The sequence below is a fragment of the Cheilinus undulatus genome, linkage group 12, assembly GCF_018320785.1.
Source record: "Cheilinus undulatus linkage group 12, ASM1832078v1, whole genome shotgun sequence".
Classification (NCBI taxonomy): Eukaryota; Metazoa; Chordata; class Actinopteri; order Labriformes; family Labridae; genus Cheilinus; species Cheilinus undulatus.
The window spans coordinates 31,712,185-31,730,672 of record NC_054876.1 but is presented as its reverse complement, the minus strand read 5'-3'; the positions used below and the strand labels follow the sequence as shown (position 1 = coordinate 31,730,672).

At 37.2% G+C, this 18,488-nt stretch overlaps 1 protein-coding gene across 1 annotated transcript; it reads left to right on the top strand.

Annotated features, from left to right (window-relative positions):
- Positions 1–261: 261 nt before the first annotated feature.
- On the top strand, positions 262–12,421 carry rab38b (RAB38b, member of RAS oncogene family). The gene is made up of 3 exons (XM_041802163.1): positions 262–638; positions 3,187–3,464; positions 7,390–12,421. The coding sequence occupies exons 1-3, from the start codon at positions 410–412 to the stop codon at positions 7,537–7,539; spliced, it is 657 nt and encodes a 218-aa protein (XP_041658097.1). The 5' UTR covers positions 262–409; the 3' UTR covers positions 7,540–12,421.
- Positions 12,422–18,488: the final 6,067 nt, after the last annotated feature.

The window sequence follows — 18,488 nt, the reverse complement described above, 5'->3', positions numbered from 1 at the left end:
GATCTATTTTCAAGTTGCATGCGAGGAATCTCTCTGCCTCTTTAGTCAGATAATGGAGCCAAAATGTGAGGAGATTAAATTGGGCATTTTGAAAGCACACGTCTAAAAAGGCCAAGTGCTGACCAGGAAGTTTCAAAGCACACAAAAGGTTAACACATAACAACAGTTGCATAATATGGAGAGTGTATTGCAGTAAAGACACCAGAGCCCTCTAAACAGGAACTACTTTGGCTCTCAGCTCCTCAGGGTGACGAGGCGAGCTAGGTCACACGTTCCTCAGCGCAGTCCACACCATGGAGGGCGGGTCCTAAACAAAGAGGGAGATACCGAGTTTAGGACTGAGGGGTGAAGCCTGAGCTCTCACTCACTGCGCGTCAAAGTTGCTGAAAGTTTGGTGGAAAGGTGGAGAATGACCAACCACTCCTCATACTGTAACGGCATGCAGAACTCGCGGAGGGAGCACCTGTACAAGGTGCTGGTTATCGGAGACCTGGGGGTCGGGAAGACCTCCATCATCAGGCGGTACGTGCATCAGACCTACTCCACCAACTACAGAGCTACCATCGGGGTGGACTTCGCCCTGAAGGTGCTCAACTGGAACTCAAAGACTATCCGGCTTCAGCTGTGGGACATTGCAGGTGAAGAAGTTGTTTTTAAGTCCTGGGTACCGTTATCTTTATGTGCTGTCAGTCACACTGAAACTCACGGTAAATCAGCTGCATGGTTTCATAGCCCAGGGCTTAATATCTTTACTAATGCGGTGCGTATGGCTGTCACGATATCAGAATTTTAACGTGGATACTGGTGAAAATGAACCTTAATGACGCCTGCTGTGACATAACAATTCAAGTCCCAGGCATATTGATTTTTTCTTGCTTTATTTACGAAAAATGCAGCCAAACAACCGCAACATGCATAAATCACATTTAACATTGGGGCATTGAACATTTTTGTGCAATTTAGACCATGCTCTCTTGATTCTCTGCAGCATTTGTTCTAGTTTAGTTAATTTAAAGCCTTACTTTTTGATATATTTTGTCAGTTATATAAAAAAGATTGTGTTATATCATATAATATTGCAGATTAGGAATATTAAACTGTCAACATTTTCATAACTTGCACAATGCACCTTAGATCACTTAAAATTAGATGTTTTTGTGTCGAAATGTACAGCAGGAATTATTTAGTCAGGGTTTCTGCAGGGTTTTAAAAATATTTATATTTGATAATCAATTTACATATAATTAAGGCTTTCAAAAAGTCTGACAAAGTTTTACACACAAGTCTGTAAGGTCTTAATTTTGGAGCATTCAAATATACAGTATTCACACAAAATTGCAGGCTAGTTTTCCTGTTTTTATTTTTATGAATTCATACTTAAGACACGTGATTAATGGAGTTAGATTTGCCAGTATTTCCTTATTGTGTGCTGGGAGAATTCACAGCCAATCTAGACTTATGGAAATACAATTTTAAAATTGATATTATTCAACCATAGGGAGATATAGCTTATCAGCTGCAACAGCAAAGTGACTACTACTATTATACCATTACCGTAACTACTTTTAGGCTGCTTGAGTACAAAATAAGAACTTACATTGCCAGCTATTTAATGGTATCAAACTAAGTTGTTTTTTTTTCTCATTGTTTGGTCTCAAAATGCTCCAAAAGCTTAATTTGCATGCTACAACAAGAAATACTACTGGCATTTCCTTCTCTGTTTTTATCTTATAATCAGCACAACACAGATAAAGTACATGACTATGTCACTTTTGAAAACTGTAAGAAATGTATGAAGAGACTTGTGAAAAAGGTATTAAAAATATTTAATTTAATGTCATATGTTCTGTATATACCCTGCAAATGTCCCTTAAATAAGGTACTGCAAGGCTGGTTGTCAGGCTTAATACATTTCACAAAGGAGACAACCTCTTTGTGAAATTGACAGCAAGGCATGACTGTTGTAGAATTATGAAATATGCACACTTAAAAGATGCACTGTCACTGTGGAGAGCTAGTATCTGATACCCACACTCTCTGTCTGTCTCTCTTCCTCTCACACACACTTAATGTTGATAAGGGATGACCAACAAGAAGTCCTTAAGTCATTCATTCAAGGTATGGTAGCACATCATGTGAATATAAACCATGTGAGCAACATTTAAAGGCCAGTCACAGGAGTGTCATTGTAATCTAAATAAAAACAAACATCATTATAGCATGCACACATGCAGGCACGTGCCCTTAAGAGCTTAATTTAGACTAGTAAATTAAATTACAGTCTGATTGCGTCTTACCTACCTGCTTGAAGTAGAGAGAAACCACACGACAGCAGTAAATTTTACATGCTGTACTATATTGTTCAGAGGTTTTTAATTGCACTGGGACTTTACTTGAAGGACAGCTTGTCAGGTGACGTGTATGACATTTGTGTCTGTCTCACACTGCTGTCACAAAACCGCACATGATTGTCCCTCGGATTTGAAAGGGGGAAGTTCTCCATCCATGTGTTGTCAAACTTTCCACTTCCTCTTACCCAGGAGGAGATGACTGTATTTTATCCTTGGTAAGGTCGGAAAAGGGGAAGTTTTGAGCATTAATATTTATCAACCTTTCATTTTGGTGGGTGTGATATGTACAAAGAGCTGGATATATACACATTAATGTAAGGTTTTGGACTTGCTGATGCTAATACACGAGACAGAAGCACACACCCTCAAGAAATGTCATGTCAACAGCTGTTCTAGCACACTCCTCAAGGGCCTAATTCACAATTCCCTAAAAATACACAACCATAAATGTACTTATTTTCATGCATACCTGCTAACTGGTATTTTATACGGGTATATTTTCATATGTTTTTTTTTGCATAGTTAAAGCTTGGGTCAGTGTTTATTTCAGTGCAGTTCGGGCAAAGTGCAGGTTTTAATTTCAGTAGGCCTATTATCAGCAGGAACAACCAGTTGCATTGACCATCTCGTTAAGTGCAACGTGACATCAAGACCTCAGGAATGTGCTGTTTCATGGAATAGCAGGCATGCAATACCAGCTGCATAAGTTGTTTTGCTGCAAAAGGCAAGAAAACAATGAATCTCTCATCATACTCATGCCTGGGAACCACAGTTAAAAAAAAACAATGACCTCCATTAAAGTGTGTATTTTTGTGTGTTTGGTGGTTCAACCCAGGTCAAGAACGCTTTGGAAACATGACAAGAGTGTACTACAGAGAAGCCATGGGAGCCTTCATAGTATTCGATGTGACACGACACACTACCTTCGAGGCTGTGGTCAAGTGGAAAGAAGATCTAGACTCCAAGTTAACATTAGCTGATGGACAGAGCATCGCCACTGTGCTGCTAGCTAACAAATGTGACCAAGGCCGAGAGATGACCAACAACAGCGCCAAAATGGATCAGTTCTGCAAAGACCACGGCTTTGTTGGCTGGTTCGAGACTTCGGCTAAGGTGAGAAAACAATACAGTTGTAATCAATGTTCAAGTGTGAACAATAGGGTGTGAAATTTATTCCTGACTGTCATGGGGACTTTGTAGTGAACAAAAAGTTAGCTGATTCTGGAAAAAGAAATTGTTTCAGTAATGTAAAGTTGAGAGTTTCATAAGAAAACTAATCCCACTTTTCCATTTGCCAGATACTTATACTCCAGGAGCTGAGGGAAGTGTAGCATGGCTTAGCATAATGAGGAGTAATTGGGAGAAATAATGGACTCTGCAAAAACATGACGAATTCAATCATTATTTAGTCATTATTTAATCATGTCCTTTCTCTTTATCTTATTTCTTAGCATATATAGCTGGCTAGTAATCTAAAGCTAATTATCTTGCTAACTCACATGCTATCTTGCTAACACTCATTTTCTCATTTGCTGTGTGGCTAATTTATTAGCTGTCTTGCTAACTCATGATATATCTCACTTACTCAATAGCCATCAAGAAAACTCACTTGCTATCTGGCTTACTCTCTAGCTATCTCACAAGCTATCATGCGAACTCATTTGCTGTCTGGCTGACTCATTAGCTATCTCGCTTACTCACTAGCTATCTTGCTATCTCACTAGTTAACTGTCTAGATAGTAAGCCTGTAACAGTACATTCAGCTCACAATAATACTAATGTACTAGTACTAGTATAACTAATGTTTATTTTCTACAGAGATATGAAATTAAAGTGAACTCCTGAAATAAAATTATTTTATTTCTGTTCTCTGGAAATAAATATGCAGGATATTCTTTTATTGACTTCTGTTGACATAAGTAATATATAATTTCTTTTTCAAGTTCAATAGTAAATAAAACAATGCGTAATTTTCCTTTAAGTGACCAGGAGAAGAGCTAATGTTTCAGCTACTGGCATTGAACAGGAGAAGGCAAACTTTGATACCGCCATCTGCTGGTTAAAAAAAGTGTGTATTCCAATTGGTTGTTTGCAATCACCTGATCCCAAATGTATGTTGGAGGAAGTGGGGGGGTAGCCATAAGGAATGAATCAGAATAGAGAAAAGTCGGCATTTTAAAGCTCTAAATGCACCTGTGCACTGCATTTATCATCAGAAAATTCCTACATACACTGAGTACAATCCCCTTACTTTACAGAACAGTGCTTTTTTCCTAAAGTTGAACAGCTTTACCAGGCATAAAGTAATCCTTATTAGAATTTACTCAGTCCTGCAGACCTGCTAACGTCATCTAGAGAGATGAAGGGTGACAAGTCTTCAGGAGTCTTGTACTGAGCTAAGAGGCTACCTATGCCCCTGTAAGATATATAGAATATTGTATTTCTTCACAAATAGGCCTTTAATTGAAATACAGATATACTATAAACTAAATCAACTTTTTGGCCTCAGATGGACAGACTGCCTGACTGACTATCTTTCAATTTTCAAGCAGAGCTCATCTAGCTTCCAGTCTTTCTGGTAAGTTAAGCTAACAGCCTCCTGGCTGTAGTCTCTTATTTAACTAAAAGACACAAGTGGTTTTAATCGTCTTATGTAACTGTCAGCCAAGACATGAGTAAGTGCATAGGTCCTTAATGTACTCCAGTTATGCCTTAATTATCAACCTGATAATGAATGTGCAAAGTAGGCCTCTGCAGAAAGTGGCTGATACAGTCAGTGGAGATCTTCTCCCACTCAGGTCACTTCAGTCCGTGAAACACATCCCCACAGAGCCAAATGGAATTTCATATGCTCATGGAAAGTGGCTCAGCGAGATAAAGTTTCTGAGCATGACAGAACAACTTGTTGGAAAGAAAGGTGTTAAGTAAAAGTTTGTCTTTTTCATATTTGTGTTCACAAACAACATCCTAAAGTTAATTTTGCTTTAATATAAGTTATTTGATAAATTGAATAGAGTCACACTATTCTTTTTAATTGGCTTGACATTTTGATGCTTTATCAAACTAGTGCTGATTAAGATATTTATTTCAAACTGCCATGCTCTTTTTAGTTCTGTGCTGTGGAATAAAAGTCAACACAGAGTTCATCCAATATTTCCCCAAAATAAAAATATTTGGTCTGAAACACAAGGTTTTGGCTGCCATTGAAAATATTATAGAAATTTGAAAAAACAATTTTGTGTTGAACATTTACAGGGATGGACATCTGAATCTGTCTGTGAGTCTGAATGATGCATTGCAGTTTGAATTAACCTGTTATCAAATTCTTTATTTTATCAGCACTTTTGGATCGATAAGGTGTTGAAATGTTGTCCCCATTCACTTATGACCTGTTGACAGTAACATGTCACAGCAGCAGAAGTGTGCCGATGTTCAGGTGACATCGAGACTCGACATTCTGAAGGTCAGAGGTCATAGGGTGCAGGTTCGGTGAGAGGTGTCAGAGGCTGGTGTGCAAACAGACATACACGTCTTTCTTTTAAAGCAATTAGAAAACAGTGTTTACAGCACCCATATGAAGTGGTGGCAAACACATTAAGGTGCAGCGTGCACACACTGCACTGTTCACATGAAGCTGTTAGCTTACTGGTTACCTTTTGCTTTAAACATCCAAACAAACCCAAGCTCAATCCTTTCACTGACCAGAGCCTAAATGCATATCATGATGTTCATCAGGTCAGTGTCCAATTACTTATATTTATATGTAAGGTGAGTGTTTAAATGAGAACTTAGAAACAAGTTTTTGGAAAAATATTTACATCATAAATACAAAGTTTGCCATCTGGTTTATTTACAGTTCATATTTAAAGTAGCCAATTCAGCAACATAAGCATTGATTCACAATAAATTTGATCTACTCTGATCATTTTAAAGTTTGAAATAGCAATTTTTTGGTCATAAAACATACGTAAACATACTCAGAAATGCATACTTTGCTGTCATTTTCCCACCTTCCATGATACCTTATAAAGCTGGACAATAAAAAAGAACAAAAGTGACAATTAAATGATCTAAATGAAGACTGATTTGATTTAATTTAGATATAACTGAATCTCAGCGTCATGCAGAAACAATAAGCTGAGCCGTAAACAAGGCTTACAAGACAGCATCTTTAATAGAAAGAAAAAAACAACTTTATATGTATTGATAAATTAATATATTTGGGGACATGTATGGAGGTCTAAGTTTGTGACAAATTGAAGCACTTTTGACAGATTTTTATTGCAAAGATATGAATTTTCACATGCGAATCTACATGTAACTGTGTCATGCTCACATCAGATCAAAATATTTAAAGACACTTGAATCACTTTTGATTGCATCTATTTTGTCTCTTGAACTTTCTTTTTCTAATTATCATTCATCTAACATTTCAGCTTGTTTTTTTACTTGTTTTCTGATCATCTTAACCTCTATCTCTCATTTACTGATTTATTAACTTACTTATTCCCTCCTTAATTAATGTCTTATGTTGAAACCTTTAGTTTACATGAATAGTAATGGCTATAATTGATTTTCTGTCCATGTGGAACACTTTGTGCTACATTTTGTAGCTTCAAATGTGCTATGCAAATAAAGTTTGGTCATTAAAGTTTGATTAATAGCAGGTGGATCAGTATATTTCCTTTCATACTAACTACAAATTGAAATTGTTTTGATAGGAAGAAATGAGTTTAGGGCAAATAAAACATGGCAATTAGCAGAGAGTGGACAACAGAGAGTTTTAAACTTATCTTGCTTTCTTTTGGATAACTTTGGAGATATCTGTACTGCTTTCTTCAATCAGCCAAATATATAAAGTTAAACTCTACAGAGTGGTCCTGTAAAATCTTAAAGGTCTTAAAGGTCCATGTCTATGTGGTTTACTTTAAACTTTTTTTGTTGTTGTTGTTCATATGAGTGTTTCACAGTCTTTCCTACATATTGGGGAAAAAAACATTACTCTGAAATCATTAATTGTAATTTTCTGTCTTTTTAGGACAATCTCAACATCAGTGAAGCTGCAAACTTCCTAGTCAAGCACATCATGGCCACAGAGAATGAAATCCTGAAAAGTGTAATACCAGATACTATTTCACCACACTTTGACTACAACAAGCAGTCCAGCTGCTCTGGCTGTCTCAAATAATCAATCAGTCTCTGGAGAGAATATAGACCTAGATGGACAACAATGGGCAAAGACAGACAGGCATGTCAAAAGGACTTTCAAGGAAGTGTACATGGGAAGGAGTTTGGCTTCTTTGTTCCATAAAGGAGATGAATATTTTAGTTTGCTGCATTTTCTGGTGGACTCGATGCTGAACATCAATTTTACAGACTTTTGTAACTTAAAATACTGTGAGCTTTTATGTTTTTAGCCTTCAAACAAGCAGCTGGTGTCAGGCCAAAACCTCCTATCTCCATTTTTCTTTATTTTAGTTATTTTTTCAGTGCTGTTGGTTTACATCTGCCAGTTAGTTTTACAAGTTTTAAACATTAAGAAGTGTCGACAATATGTTTAAAGTGTTAAAATTAATTGACTGATTAATTTACATCCCTGAAAATGGTGATTTTTGGAGACTGGAAGTTTTGGCCCAATGGCAGCAAAGTATAGCATCAGACAGCCCTAACACTGTTTTTGACATCATTACTTAAAGCTCCTGTGAGGAACTTTTTGTTTCACGTTGACTGTAGCGCCCTCCTGTGGAAAAAGTGAAAGTGCAACCAGGTGTATCTCTGAATTTAAATCTTTGCCATGGAAAACATAAACAAAGATCGTCTCTGCTGTAGAGATGCACTGATAGTAAAAATCAGGGCTGATAGTGATACAGATATTTTTTTTCTTTACTTCTTTTGGTGCAGCATTCCCACATGCTGTTCTTTTCTCTTATGTTTAACCACAACAACAGAATTCAGACAGGTCACATTTTCTGCCCCATGATACATTCTTTCACTAAATCGGCTGTTAGAAGTGCTAAGTGCACTGAATTACACTGTTACAATATAACAGATAAACATCTGCTTATAGCATTAGTTCATGCCCACATTATTTGCTTTGTCAAAAAGGTCTATTGGGGCTTTTTCCACTAAGCCAAGCCAGACCCAGCCATGCTAATTTACTTTTCATTCACTGGTTTGGCTGTGCCAGGCCATGCCGATAATGGTTTTGCTCAAAGTGAGCCTGCCCCGACTCCAAGCGTAGCCTGGCGACATCACAGGGTGTGATTTGTGGGGGTTGATTTACACCCTTCTGCTTTCAGCCCACTGGGAGATATGTGTTACGTGCCTCTGCTGGGGCTGCAACTCCTTAACAGTGGTTGTCTAATGTCAGCATTTGCTGTATAACTGAAATGTTTATGAAAACGACCAAAACTCAAGATTCATGTGCTTATGCTGTGGTCCGATAGTTGCGCACCGCCTGAGTTCTCACACTGACAAGTGAAATCAAGAAGGACAAAGTGCACATCCAGTATTACAACTTTTTCCGTACCCACTAATAGCAAAAGTTAAACCTTTTCCCCTTCTTATAGACAAGTTCCTGACTTTAAGAATAAAATGCTGTACATGTTCGACACATTTAGCCCATGATAAAGACAGTCTTTAACGTGTTAACTGGTGCTAGTTAAGCATGCCGTTCCCTTTGCCCAATCCTAAAATATGATTGTGTTCTTTCTGTAATATCCTGAGACCCATAAATCAATCATCAGAAGACTGTTATTTAACTTCTATGCAGGAACATCCTTTTTTGATAAGCATAAGTATTGTTCATCCATTGATTGCAGAAAGAAAGAGAATGGGAAAAGAGCGGCATGCGGCGCTGTTGGCATACAGTTTGAGTTTTGCTTAAAATGATGTAAAGTCAATCAGACCTGACATTGTAGAGATCAGACTGTGGATGAGATGAAGATGGGCTCAAAACACCACGTCATCAGCTCTAGATGCGCCCTAAAACGGGTAGCACAGTTATGGTGAAAAAGCAAATCCCCTGCAGTGATGGGCTGCCGTGTCGGGTCAAACCAAGTCGAGCCTTGTAATGGAAAAGCCCCAAATGTTGGCTAATACAGACGCAATTGTGCATCCCGACTCAGTGTTGTGCCTCTTTCTCTGACACCTACCACATGGAGGTGATTACAAGCTTTGAAATTACTATGTTGAAATGATCAGTCTTGTTATTTATGGCTATGTATTCTTTTGTAGGTCATAAAGAGGTATCATCATTGAATTTTGTCTGTTTCATAACCATCTAAAAACTCCTCACAGGAGCTTTAATGTATCAAAGCATCATTTTGGGGGTGTTCCTTTTATCACTGTAAGCTTACTTGGTCCTTTTAACACTAGAACGGCCATGGGGTCACATTTACCGAAGGCTTTATATTGATAAAATTTTAAAGTCTGTCAGTCGTTGACTTTTCCTTAAAGTTCTTTCTGTCGCATGTCATAAAAATGTATGCATAATCTAAATTTGATAAATGGTCAGTTATACCTAGAACCACCAAGCCGGTTAAATTTACCCCATAAGAAACCATTGATTTTCCCTGTTTAATTTCACACCAGATCAGCAATAGATGCTGCAATGGGAATACTCTCTGTTGCTGCACTACCTAATCAGAAGTTATGGATCAAACTTCAGCATGGATACCACAAGCTAAAAAAAGAGATTAATTATGTGAAATGGCAAAAGAAATGCTCAGTGCTTTAAATGAAAAAAAAATCTGATGTTGGGAAGTGTTAGGACTGAGCAATCAGTCCTAAGACAATTTTATTTGCGAGACATCATCATCCGTCAGTGATCTAGGGCGCTTTTTGTGGTCAACAAGCTGTTCATTGTCTGCATTTAAATAAATGCTCTTGATCAGTGCGCTTTAATAACGGGTCAGTTTGACCTGCCGGCTGTTCAGGATATGTAGAGATCCCCAGCGGTTCTAGTGTTGAAATAGTTTGTCTGGCCTGACCATACCAGACTTAAAATAAAAAGTCTGATTCAACTGTTAATTCTGTTCTTTGCTATTTCTGGCACAGAAGTACAGAAGCCCAAAGTGTACAAATATTTGTAAATTTTTTCATTTTAACTCGTTTTCCCTCTGAAAGTGAGTACATTTTGGTCACTGGCTCAAGAATGCCACTTATTTGTCTCATTTTCTTAAGATAGCATGCTGTTTTTCTCATGATGTGTCACATTGGGATGATTTCAGGCCCAATTTTGGGTCAAATTTGCCCACACTTTTTTTTTGGGGGGGGGGGGGTAAAGGCTTGTCACAATTATTTGTCAAAATTATCTTTATGTGTGTGGCGTAATATGATTGAGTCAGAGTCTACCTGATTGGGAATTGGAAATTGTAGGAATACCTCTCCATATCCCTTGAGGGTGCCAGGCTGGGTAGAATAATCAGATAAGTACTTTCGCAGCTCACCAACGTAAATACAGGGAAAGCATCATCTCAGCCTGGATTCATCCATATTTCTTTTCATTTTTTTTTTTTTTATTGCTGCAAAGTCAACCAAGACAGCCAGCTAAGGATGATCTTCTTCATGATGATCTTTTTGATTTTCTGAAGTCACGTTTGATAAAAAGTTTCTGTGAGATCTTGTGTCTGAGTTAATTGGTTAAGATTTGAAAAAAACTGTCTGATATTTATCCAGCCTTACTTTTTTCTGATCTTAATGAATGGGAAACCAGCCTTGTTATCCTGTGATTATGAGACAAATGAAATCTCTCAAAAACAGAATAAATCAAATGTAGGGATGCATGTCCTTTTTGGGCTTCCGTACATCTGATAGTGTTGCTGTGGCTGCTCTCTTTCAGGAGCAAATGAAAGCAGTGTTGATGACTTTGAGTGGACCCTGTACAGATGGCTTCAGTGCCATTATGTGAATTTGCACATGCATTACTTATTTCTATGATTAATTTATTTACAGTGAATGTTTATGAAACACTTTTATGTAATGCTGGTTAGTTTGTTATGTCAGTCTGCTGAAGTATTCCTCACAGCAGTGTTAGCCTTATTAAAGCAGGAAAATTAAGTAACAATGCATCACTATTAATAGCAACGACTTGTTGCAGGGCTAGCAGCTGCAAAGGAAATGAAACTAACACGTATAGACACACAAACAGCCTGGAGTGTGCGTGGTTAAAACTCGTCCTCAGCCTGTGGGCAGCTGCTGGAGAAGTCCGGTTTTTGGTGATGAAAGGTTTGTCACACGTTTGGTGGTTTGTTTGGTAATGGAGGAGAGTGGGTGTTATTTTTTTCTGTATCTGAAGGAAAGGAGCGCTGATTGTCTGGATGTAAACCGGACTTTCTTGTGAGTTTGCCTGCCAGAGTCGAACCCTCGGTTTCCATGGTAACTGGATCAAGTCTTTTTTTATGGGTAGCCTCAAACATGTGAGAAGCTATTTCTTGCTTTACTGACAGCCATACAGAGATAAATGTACACACAGTGATCAAACAAACATGTATGCTCGAGTTTTTAATTCTCCATGCCCTCTTTGCACCTTTACTCTTTTACCTTCATTACATGTAACTGTTTCTTCTTTTATCTGAGTGTTCATCTTCGCTCAGCGTGGATGTCTTCCTTTTAAATGTCACCTACCTCCCTCTTCCTCTGCTTCTCTGATTCAGCCAAACTGCACATTTCACAAACCTGAACAGGCCCCACAGCACACCCACATAAGCAGTTAAATTCACAACAAATTGACTCTGGTTGCATTGATGTGACTCTGTTTTTTCCTTTTTTTGGTGCATCTGTAAGTCTTTATAGGAAAGCCATCTTAACCCTTGTTCTCAGGGAGTCCTCTTTTAGTCTCTGAAACTTAAGGGCAGATATGGTTTTATGTCCTGGTATAAGCGGATATTTACTTAAAAATGTGCCAAAGCTAGGTCAAATATCATCGCATTATGTCCGTTCTGATTTCCACTGATAGCCGTAAGTGCATGGAAATGTCTCTAACTGTTTCATATGTTTCTGTAATTGTTTTTTTTTTATGTGACAGGGGCCCATGTGCAGCACTATTGATACATGTTATTAGATTACAGCCGGTTAAAAGCATTATAAACTTTACATTCAGTATATCAAATAAAAACTTAAAAATATCAAAACTACATCACCTTATTTTCCTTCACAAGTGTCGGAAATATTTAGAGTAATTAAGAATTCAACTAAATATACAGTATATATATATATATGAGTCATTTTAGTGCGAAAACACATCTACGGTCATGGACAAAAGTATTGGCACCCTTGGAATTTTTCCAGAAAATAACACCATTTCTCCCAGAAATTCCTGCAATTACAAATGTTTTGGGTATACACCTGTTTATTTCATTCGTGTGAATTGGAACAACACAAAAAAAAAGACTGAAGGAAAATGCCAACATTTACATAATTTTACACAAAACTCAAAAAATGGGTCAGACAAAATTACTGGCACCCTTTTAAAACTGTGGATAAATCATTTTATCTCAAGCATGTGATGCTCATTTAAACTCACCTGTGGCAGTAACAGGTGCTGGCAATATAGAAATCACACCTGAAGCCAGTTAGAATGTATAATAGTTGACTCAACCTTTGTGTTGTGTGCCTGTGTGTGTCACACCAAGCATGGAGGAGAGAAAAAAGAGCCGAGATTGTCTGAGGACTTAGGAAGCAAAATTGTGGAAAAATATGAACAATCTCAAGGTTACAAGACCATCTTCAGAGATCTTGAAATTCCTTTGTCCACTGTGCGTAATAAAATCAAGAAGTTTGTAACCCATGGAACTGTGGCTAATCTCCCTGGATGCGGAGAGAAGAGAAAAATTGACAAAAAAATTAAATGTAGGATAGCTGGAATGGTGGATTAACATCCTCAGTCAACTTCCACACAAATTCAGGCTGTCCTGCAGAATCAGGGTGCAAAAGTATCAGCTCGGACCATACGTCATAATCTGAATGAGATGAAGCGCTATGGCAGGAGACCGAGGAGAACCCCACTGCTGACAAAGACACACAAAATAACCAGAGTGGAGTTTGCAAAAATGTACCTGAGTAAACCTCAATCCTTCTGGGAGAACATTTTGTGGACAGATGAGACTAAGGTAGAGCTTTATGGAAAAGCACGTCATTCTATTGTTTACGGAAAACGGAATGAGGCCTACAAAGAAAAGAACACAGTACCTACAGTCAAACGTGGTGGAGGTTCAAGGATGTTTTGGGGTTGTTTTGCTGCCTCTGGCACTGGGTGCCTTGACTGTGTGCAAGGAATCATGAAATCTGGAGACTATCCAAAGATTTTGGGCCACAATGTAGGGCCTAGTGTCAGAAAGCTGGGTCTGCGTCAGAGGTCATGGGTGTTCAGCAGGACAATGACCTGAAACATCAAAAAGCACCAAGAAATGGTTGTAGACAAAGCTGGAGAGTTCTGAAGTGGCCAGCAATGAGTCCAGATCTAAATCCCATTGAACACCTATGAGAGATCTCAGAATTGCTGTTGTAAGAAGGCACTCTTCAAATCTAAGAGACCTGGAGCAGTTTGCAAAAGAAGAGTGGTCCTAAATTCCAGTTGAGAGGTGTAAGAAGCTTGTTGGTGGTTATAGGAAGCAATTGGTTTCTGTTATTTTTTCCCAAGGGTCTGCAACCAGATACTAAGTTGAGGTTGCCAACAATTTTGTCCGGCCCATTTTTTTAAGTTTTGTGTAAGATTATGTCAATTTTGGCTTCTTTTCTTTTGCTTTTTTGTGTTGTTCGTTCCAATGCACATAAAGAAAATAAACGTGTATACCAAAAACATTTTTTTAACGGCAACAATTTCTGGGAGAAATGGTGTAATTTCTGAAAAAATTCCAGGGGTGCCAATACTTTTGACCATGACTGTATCTAGTGTACCTTTAAATCAGATTTCCCTGCAAAATCTCAAATCCAAGCAAACGGGTTACTGAATCTAACTTAAGCAAAATTGGCTTGCCACATAGGCAGGTTTTTACTTTTAACAAGTAATGCTGGCCTCATTTTTTATGTTCTACATCCGTACGTTCATGTGGGATTATCAGGTGAATGTGACTGAAAATACAGTGCATTCAGAAAGTATACAGAACCCCTACACTTTTCAAATTTTGTTACATTGCTGCCTGGTGCTGCAGTAAAAAAATAGTCTCATTAATCTACACACAGACAAAGTGAACACAGGATTTTAGTTTTTGTTTTTAAATTAATGAAAAATCAAAACTAAAACATCACAATGACAGAAGTATTCAGACCCTTTGCAAATAAAACTTGAAATTTAGGCCAGGTGCCTTCCATTCCTCTGGGATTAATAAGAACTTACCTTTAACTGACTCTGAATGCATTCTTAGAGAAGTGAAGATAAGGAAGTCAAAGCGGCTTCACAATTACTATTTTATTTATCAAACTCAAACTATCTTTGTTGCACACCTGTGTGGCGTCCAGCGGGCTGCGAGGGAAACGTCCACACCTCCGCACAGACACGCGCCAAACTTGTTTAATAAACATCCGGTAAAATTCGCCGCTATCCTTCCCTTCGTCTCCGTTTTAGAACGCAAGAACAAAGTCGCTCAACTCGATGCTCTATTTTCGTACTTTAACACAGGTTTATCTCAACGTTCAGGTACGCTGCATTTTCACCCCGCCATGTCCCGTCTGCAGGTGAATCTGGGAAACCCGAGGTAAGGCATTTCCGCATTGTAAATAGGCGGGAAGGCGCGAAATGATAGCTTCCGGGTTTGAAAAAAAATACTCCTTTGTATGTTTCATGCATTTTCTCGGCAAGTATGACTTTGTTGTCGACTTAGAATAAAAGACAAAATGTAGTAAATTATGCTGTAAAATTGTTGGGGGTTTAAAAGTTTAAATAACGTTTAAATTATGAGAAAATCCGTTTTTTACAAAAAAATTATGATTAACAACTTCCGGTGGGAGGAGCAACAGGATATAAAAAACGGCTGCTCCGACTTGCTCAGTCAGTCTGGGTCATGCTACTCTACAGGTAAGAGTGTTTTATTTTCCAATTGGTTTTGGTGTTGCTGTAATTTTCTTTTATGGCTGATATTTCAGAGGCAACAGTCAGAAGAGACTTCAGAGCTTTTGTATCCTTTATCTGTCAGTTTAAATTCTTTGAATAGAAATGTCCTTAGTTGTTTAGTGATGACTAGAGCCTCATAGATGTAGGACTTTATTTTGAAAGATTCAAAGCTTTTAAATTTTAGTCGAAGGAACAGCCGTGACATGTGGTGGCACAGTGAACTTACAGAAGCTGTTTTATAACTTATTTGTATAGCATTTTTAAACATTATTTCTTTGACTTGGCACAAACAAAACAAAGCACCAGCATATAACAGCAACAACAACAACAAAAGGGAATCCATGATAAATTTTGCTAATACTAAACATCATAAGAACTCAAGAGCATACAATTTAATATAGTTTAATTTTAATCATATTTGATTAAAAATGTAGATTTTTTTTTTTGCAAGAAACAAATGTATTTAACCCTTTTCAAAATACTTTTTCAAATGAGGGTCATTGCCATACAATGCACAGGAACTTGAAAGGAAAATGGAGATAAAAAGATAAACATAAGCTCAACTAATTGTTTATGTCTATAAAATCCTTCACTTGTATGTGTTTTTGATGCAATGAATCACTGAATATCAAAATCCATATGTCATTTTTCTATGCAAGGCCACCCATGTGGGGGTGTAAAGAGGAAAACTTTTTTTTTTTAAACAAATAATTTTCAATATACAACGTGCAAAGTATTTTTTGTGTATTGAATTTGTTACAGACTTGGATATGTCAATGATTTGCAGCAACACTGATTTCTATGCATTATTTATTGATATTTTGCAATTTTACATACTCCATCTCAAGCTGCAAAGTGCAAAAAAAGTGCTTTTCATATGGTAGCTATGAAAAAACACAATATTTTATTCTACTTTCATCTAGCATTTTTTTTCACCTACAACTAACCTAATTATTGATATCAAATATCATTAGTTTTTTTTATAGATTTAAAACCTTTGACATTTATTTGTCATGATGCCATCATGTTTTTTAATGAAAAAACAAAACAGAAAAATGAATTATTTTCAATTTCTAACATTTAGTGCTTTTTGTGTTCAATAATTACAGCCTGAGATATGTCAATTAGTGGCAGCAACATTGATTTTTATGCATTTTTTTTCCTGTTTAGCATGTTTTTCTCCCCAAATATGCCAAATATGGTCAATATGACGCCATCTAGTGGATAATAGTAGAAATGATCAACTACAAGGCAAAGGCCCAGATTGATACCCAGCTCTAATAAAATGCATGCATTATGCTTTAATGGATGTGAGGTCAAAAATGGCATTTTGAACAGGTTTCAATTGTGCATTTATTTATTTATTTATTTATTTGCCCTTATCAGTTTGAATGTAACTCTTGTTTGTAAATAGTGTATTTTACACTTACTGTAGGAGCTGAGCTGGAAATAACAAGATCAAATCAAAATACATGATTGTGCCTAGTTTTGTGTTGTATTTATTCCAAACTTTAAAATTAATTTTAGTGGTTTGTTGACACCTCTATTCTTTTCTCAGGACCTCCAGTCATCAAAGTCAAAGCATTAGTCTTCAAAGTTATTCTCAACACCAACATCTTGACCATGGACGGAGACTTTATCACTTGGAAGGTATCTGCTGCTACACCAAGATTCAAAGGTATGTGCCACCTGTCTTCATCAGTGTCCTTACCCTACTTCAAGTAAGTCCCATTTATTTATTGGCTATGAAACACGCTGGAGCAGTCATATCACTGAAAAGGTTAAAAAAAATGGCTTTAATACATCAACAAACTGTTCTATTAAAAAAAAGAAACACCATGTAAATGAATTTAACAGATGTGTTCATTACAGCAATGTTAAAAAAACAAGTGAAACTTTCTAACAGTGTGTTCATACTTTACATTAAAAAGTACATTAAAACAATAAAACAGAATGCAAAAAGGAACAAAACAAATTGTAAAACACTGCTAAAACAAATAAATACTGCTAAATCAAATGATTAAACACTTCTTAAACATGAAAAAATGATTTTGCAATGAAAAAAAATGCTAAAACAAAAAACTGTATACCGTAAAGTTCTATATTTTACACTAAGATGGGATAAATGTTCAAAAATGTCATTTCTGCAACGCAAATTTGGAAAAACCTTCACCGTTTAAAACCAGAAGTTCACACACTTCCATCTGTAAAACCAAGGCAACCATCCCTGACCCCAGCTGGAGCTTTCCCTTTTTTCTTCTTGTTGATGGTAAAACAAAACAAGCATTCGTGCTGGACATTGGCCTTTTTATTTCACTCTGCTAATGGTAATACAAAACAAGCTTTCATGATGGAAAAGGGCCTTTTTATTTTGCTCTGCTAATGGTAATAGCAAAACAAGCGTTCATGCTGGCAATGGGCCCTTTTTATTTCACTCTGCTAATGCTAATACAAAACGAGTATATATGATGGAAACAGGCTTTTTTATTTCACTCTGCTAATGCTAATACAAAACAAGCATTCATGCTGGACATGGGCCCTTTTTATTTCACTCTGCTAATGCTAATACAAAACAAGCCTTCATGCTGAAAATTTGCCCTTTTATTTTACACTGCTAATGTTAATACAAAACAAGCAATCATCCTGGGACTGTTTTCCTATCAGCGAACCCTGCCCACACCTGCCCTGACCATCAACACTGAACACTAAGATATCCAGTGACCAGGTATTGGAGGTTGGTGATTTTAAACCCCAGTGTTGAATTTGTCAGTTTTATTCTATTTGCAGATGGGCCTTTTATTTTACTCTGCTAATGTTAATACAAAACAAGCATTCATGCTGGCAATGGCTCTTTTTTATTTCACTGCTAATGCTAATGCAAAACAAGCATTCATGCTGGCAATGGCTCTTTTTTATTTCACTGCTAATGCTAATACAAAATGAGCATTCATGCTGACAATGGCTCTTTTTTTATTTCACTGCTAATGATAATACAAAATGAGCATTCATGCTGGCAATGTCTCTTTTTTATTTCACTGCTAATGGTAATACAAAATGAGCATTCATGCTGGAAACGGGCCTTTTTT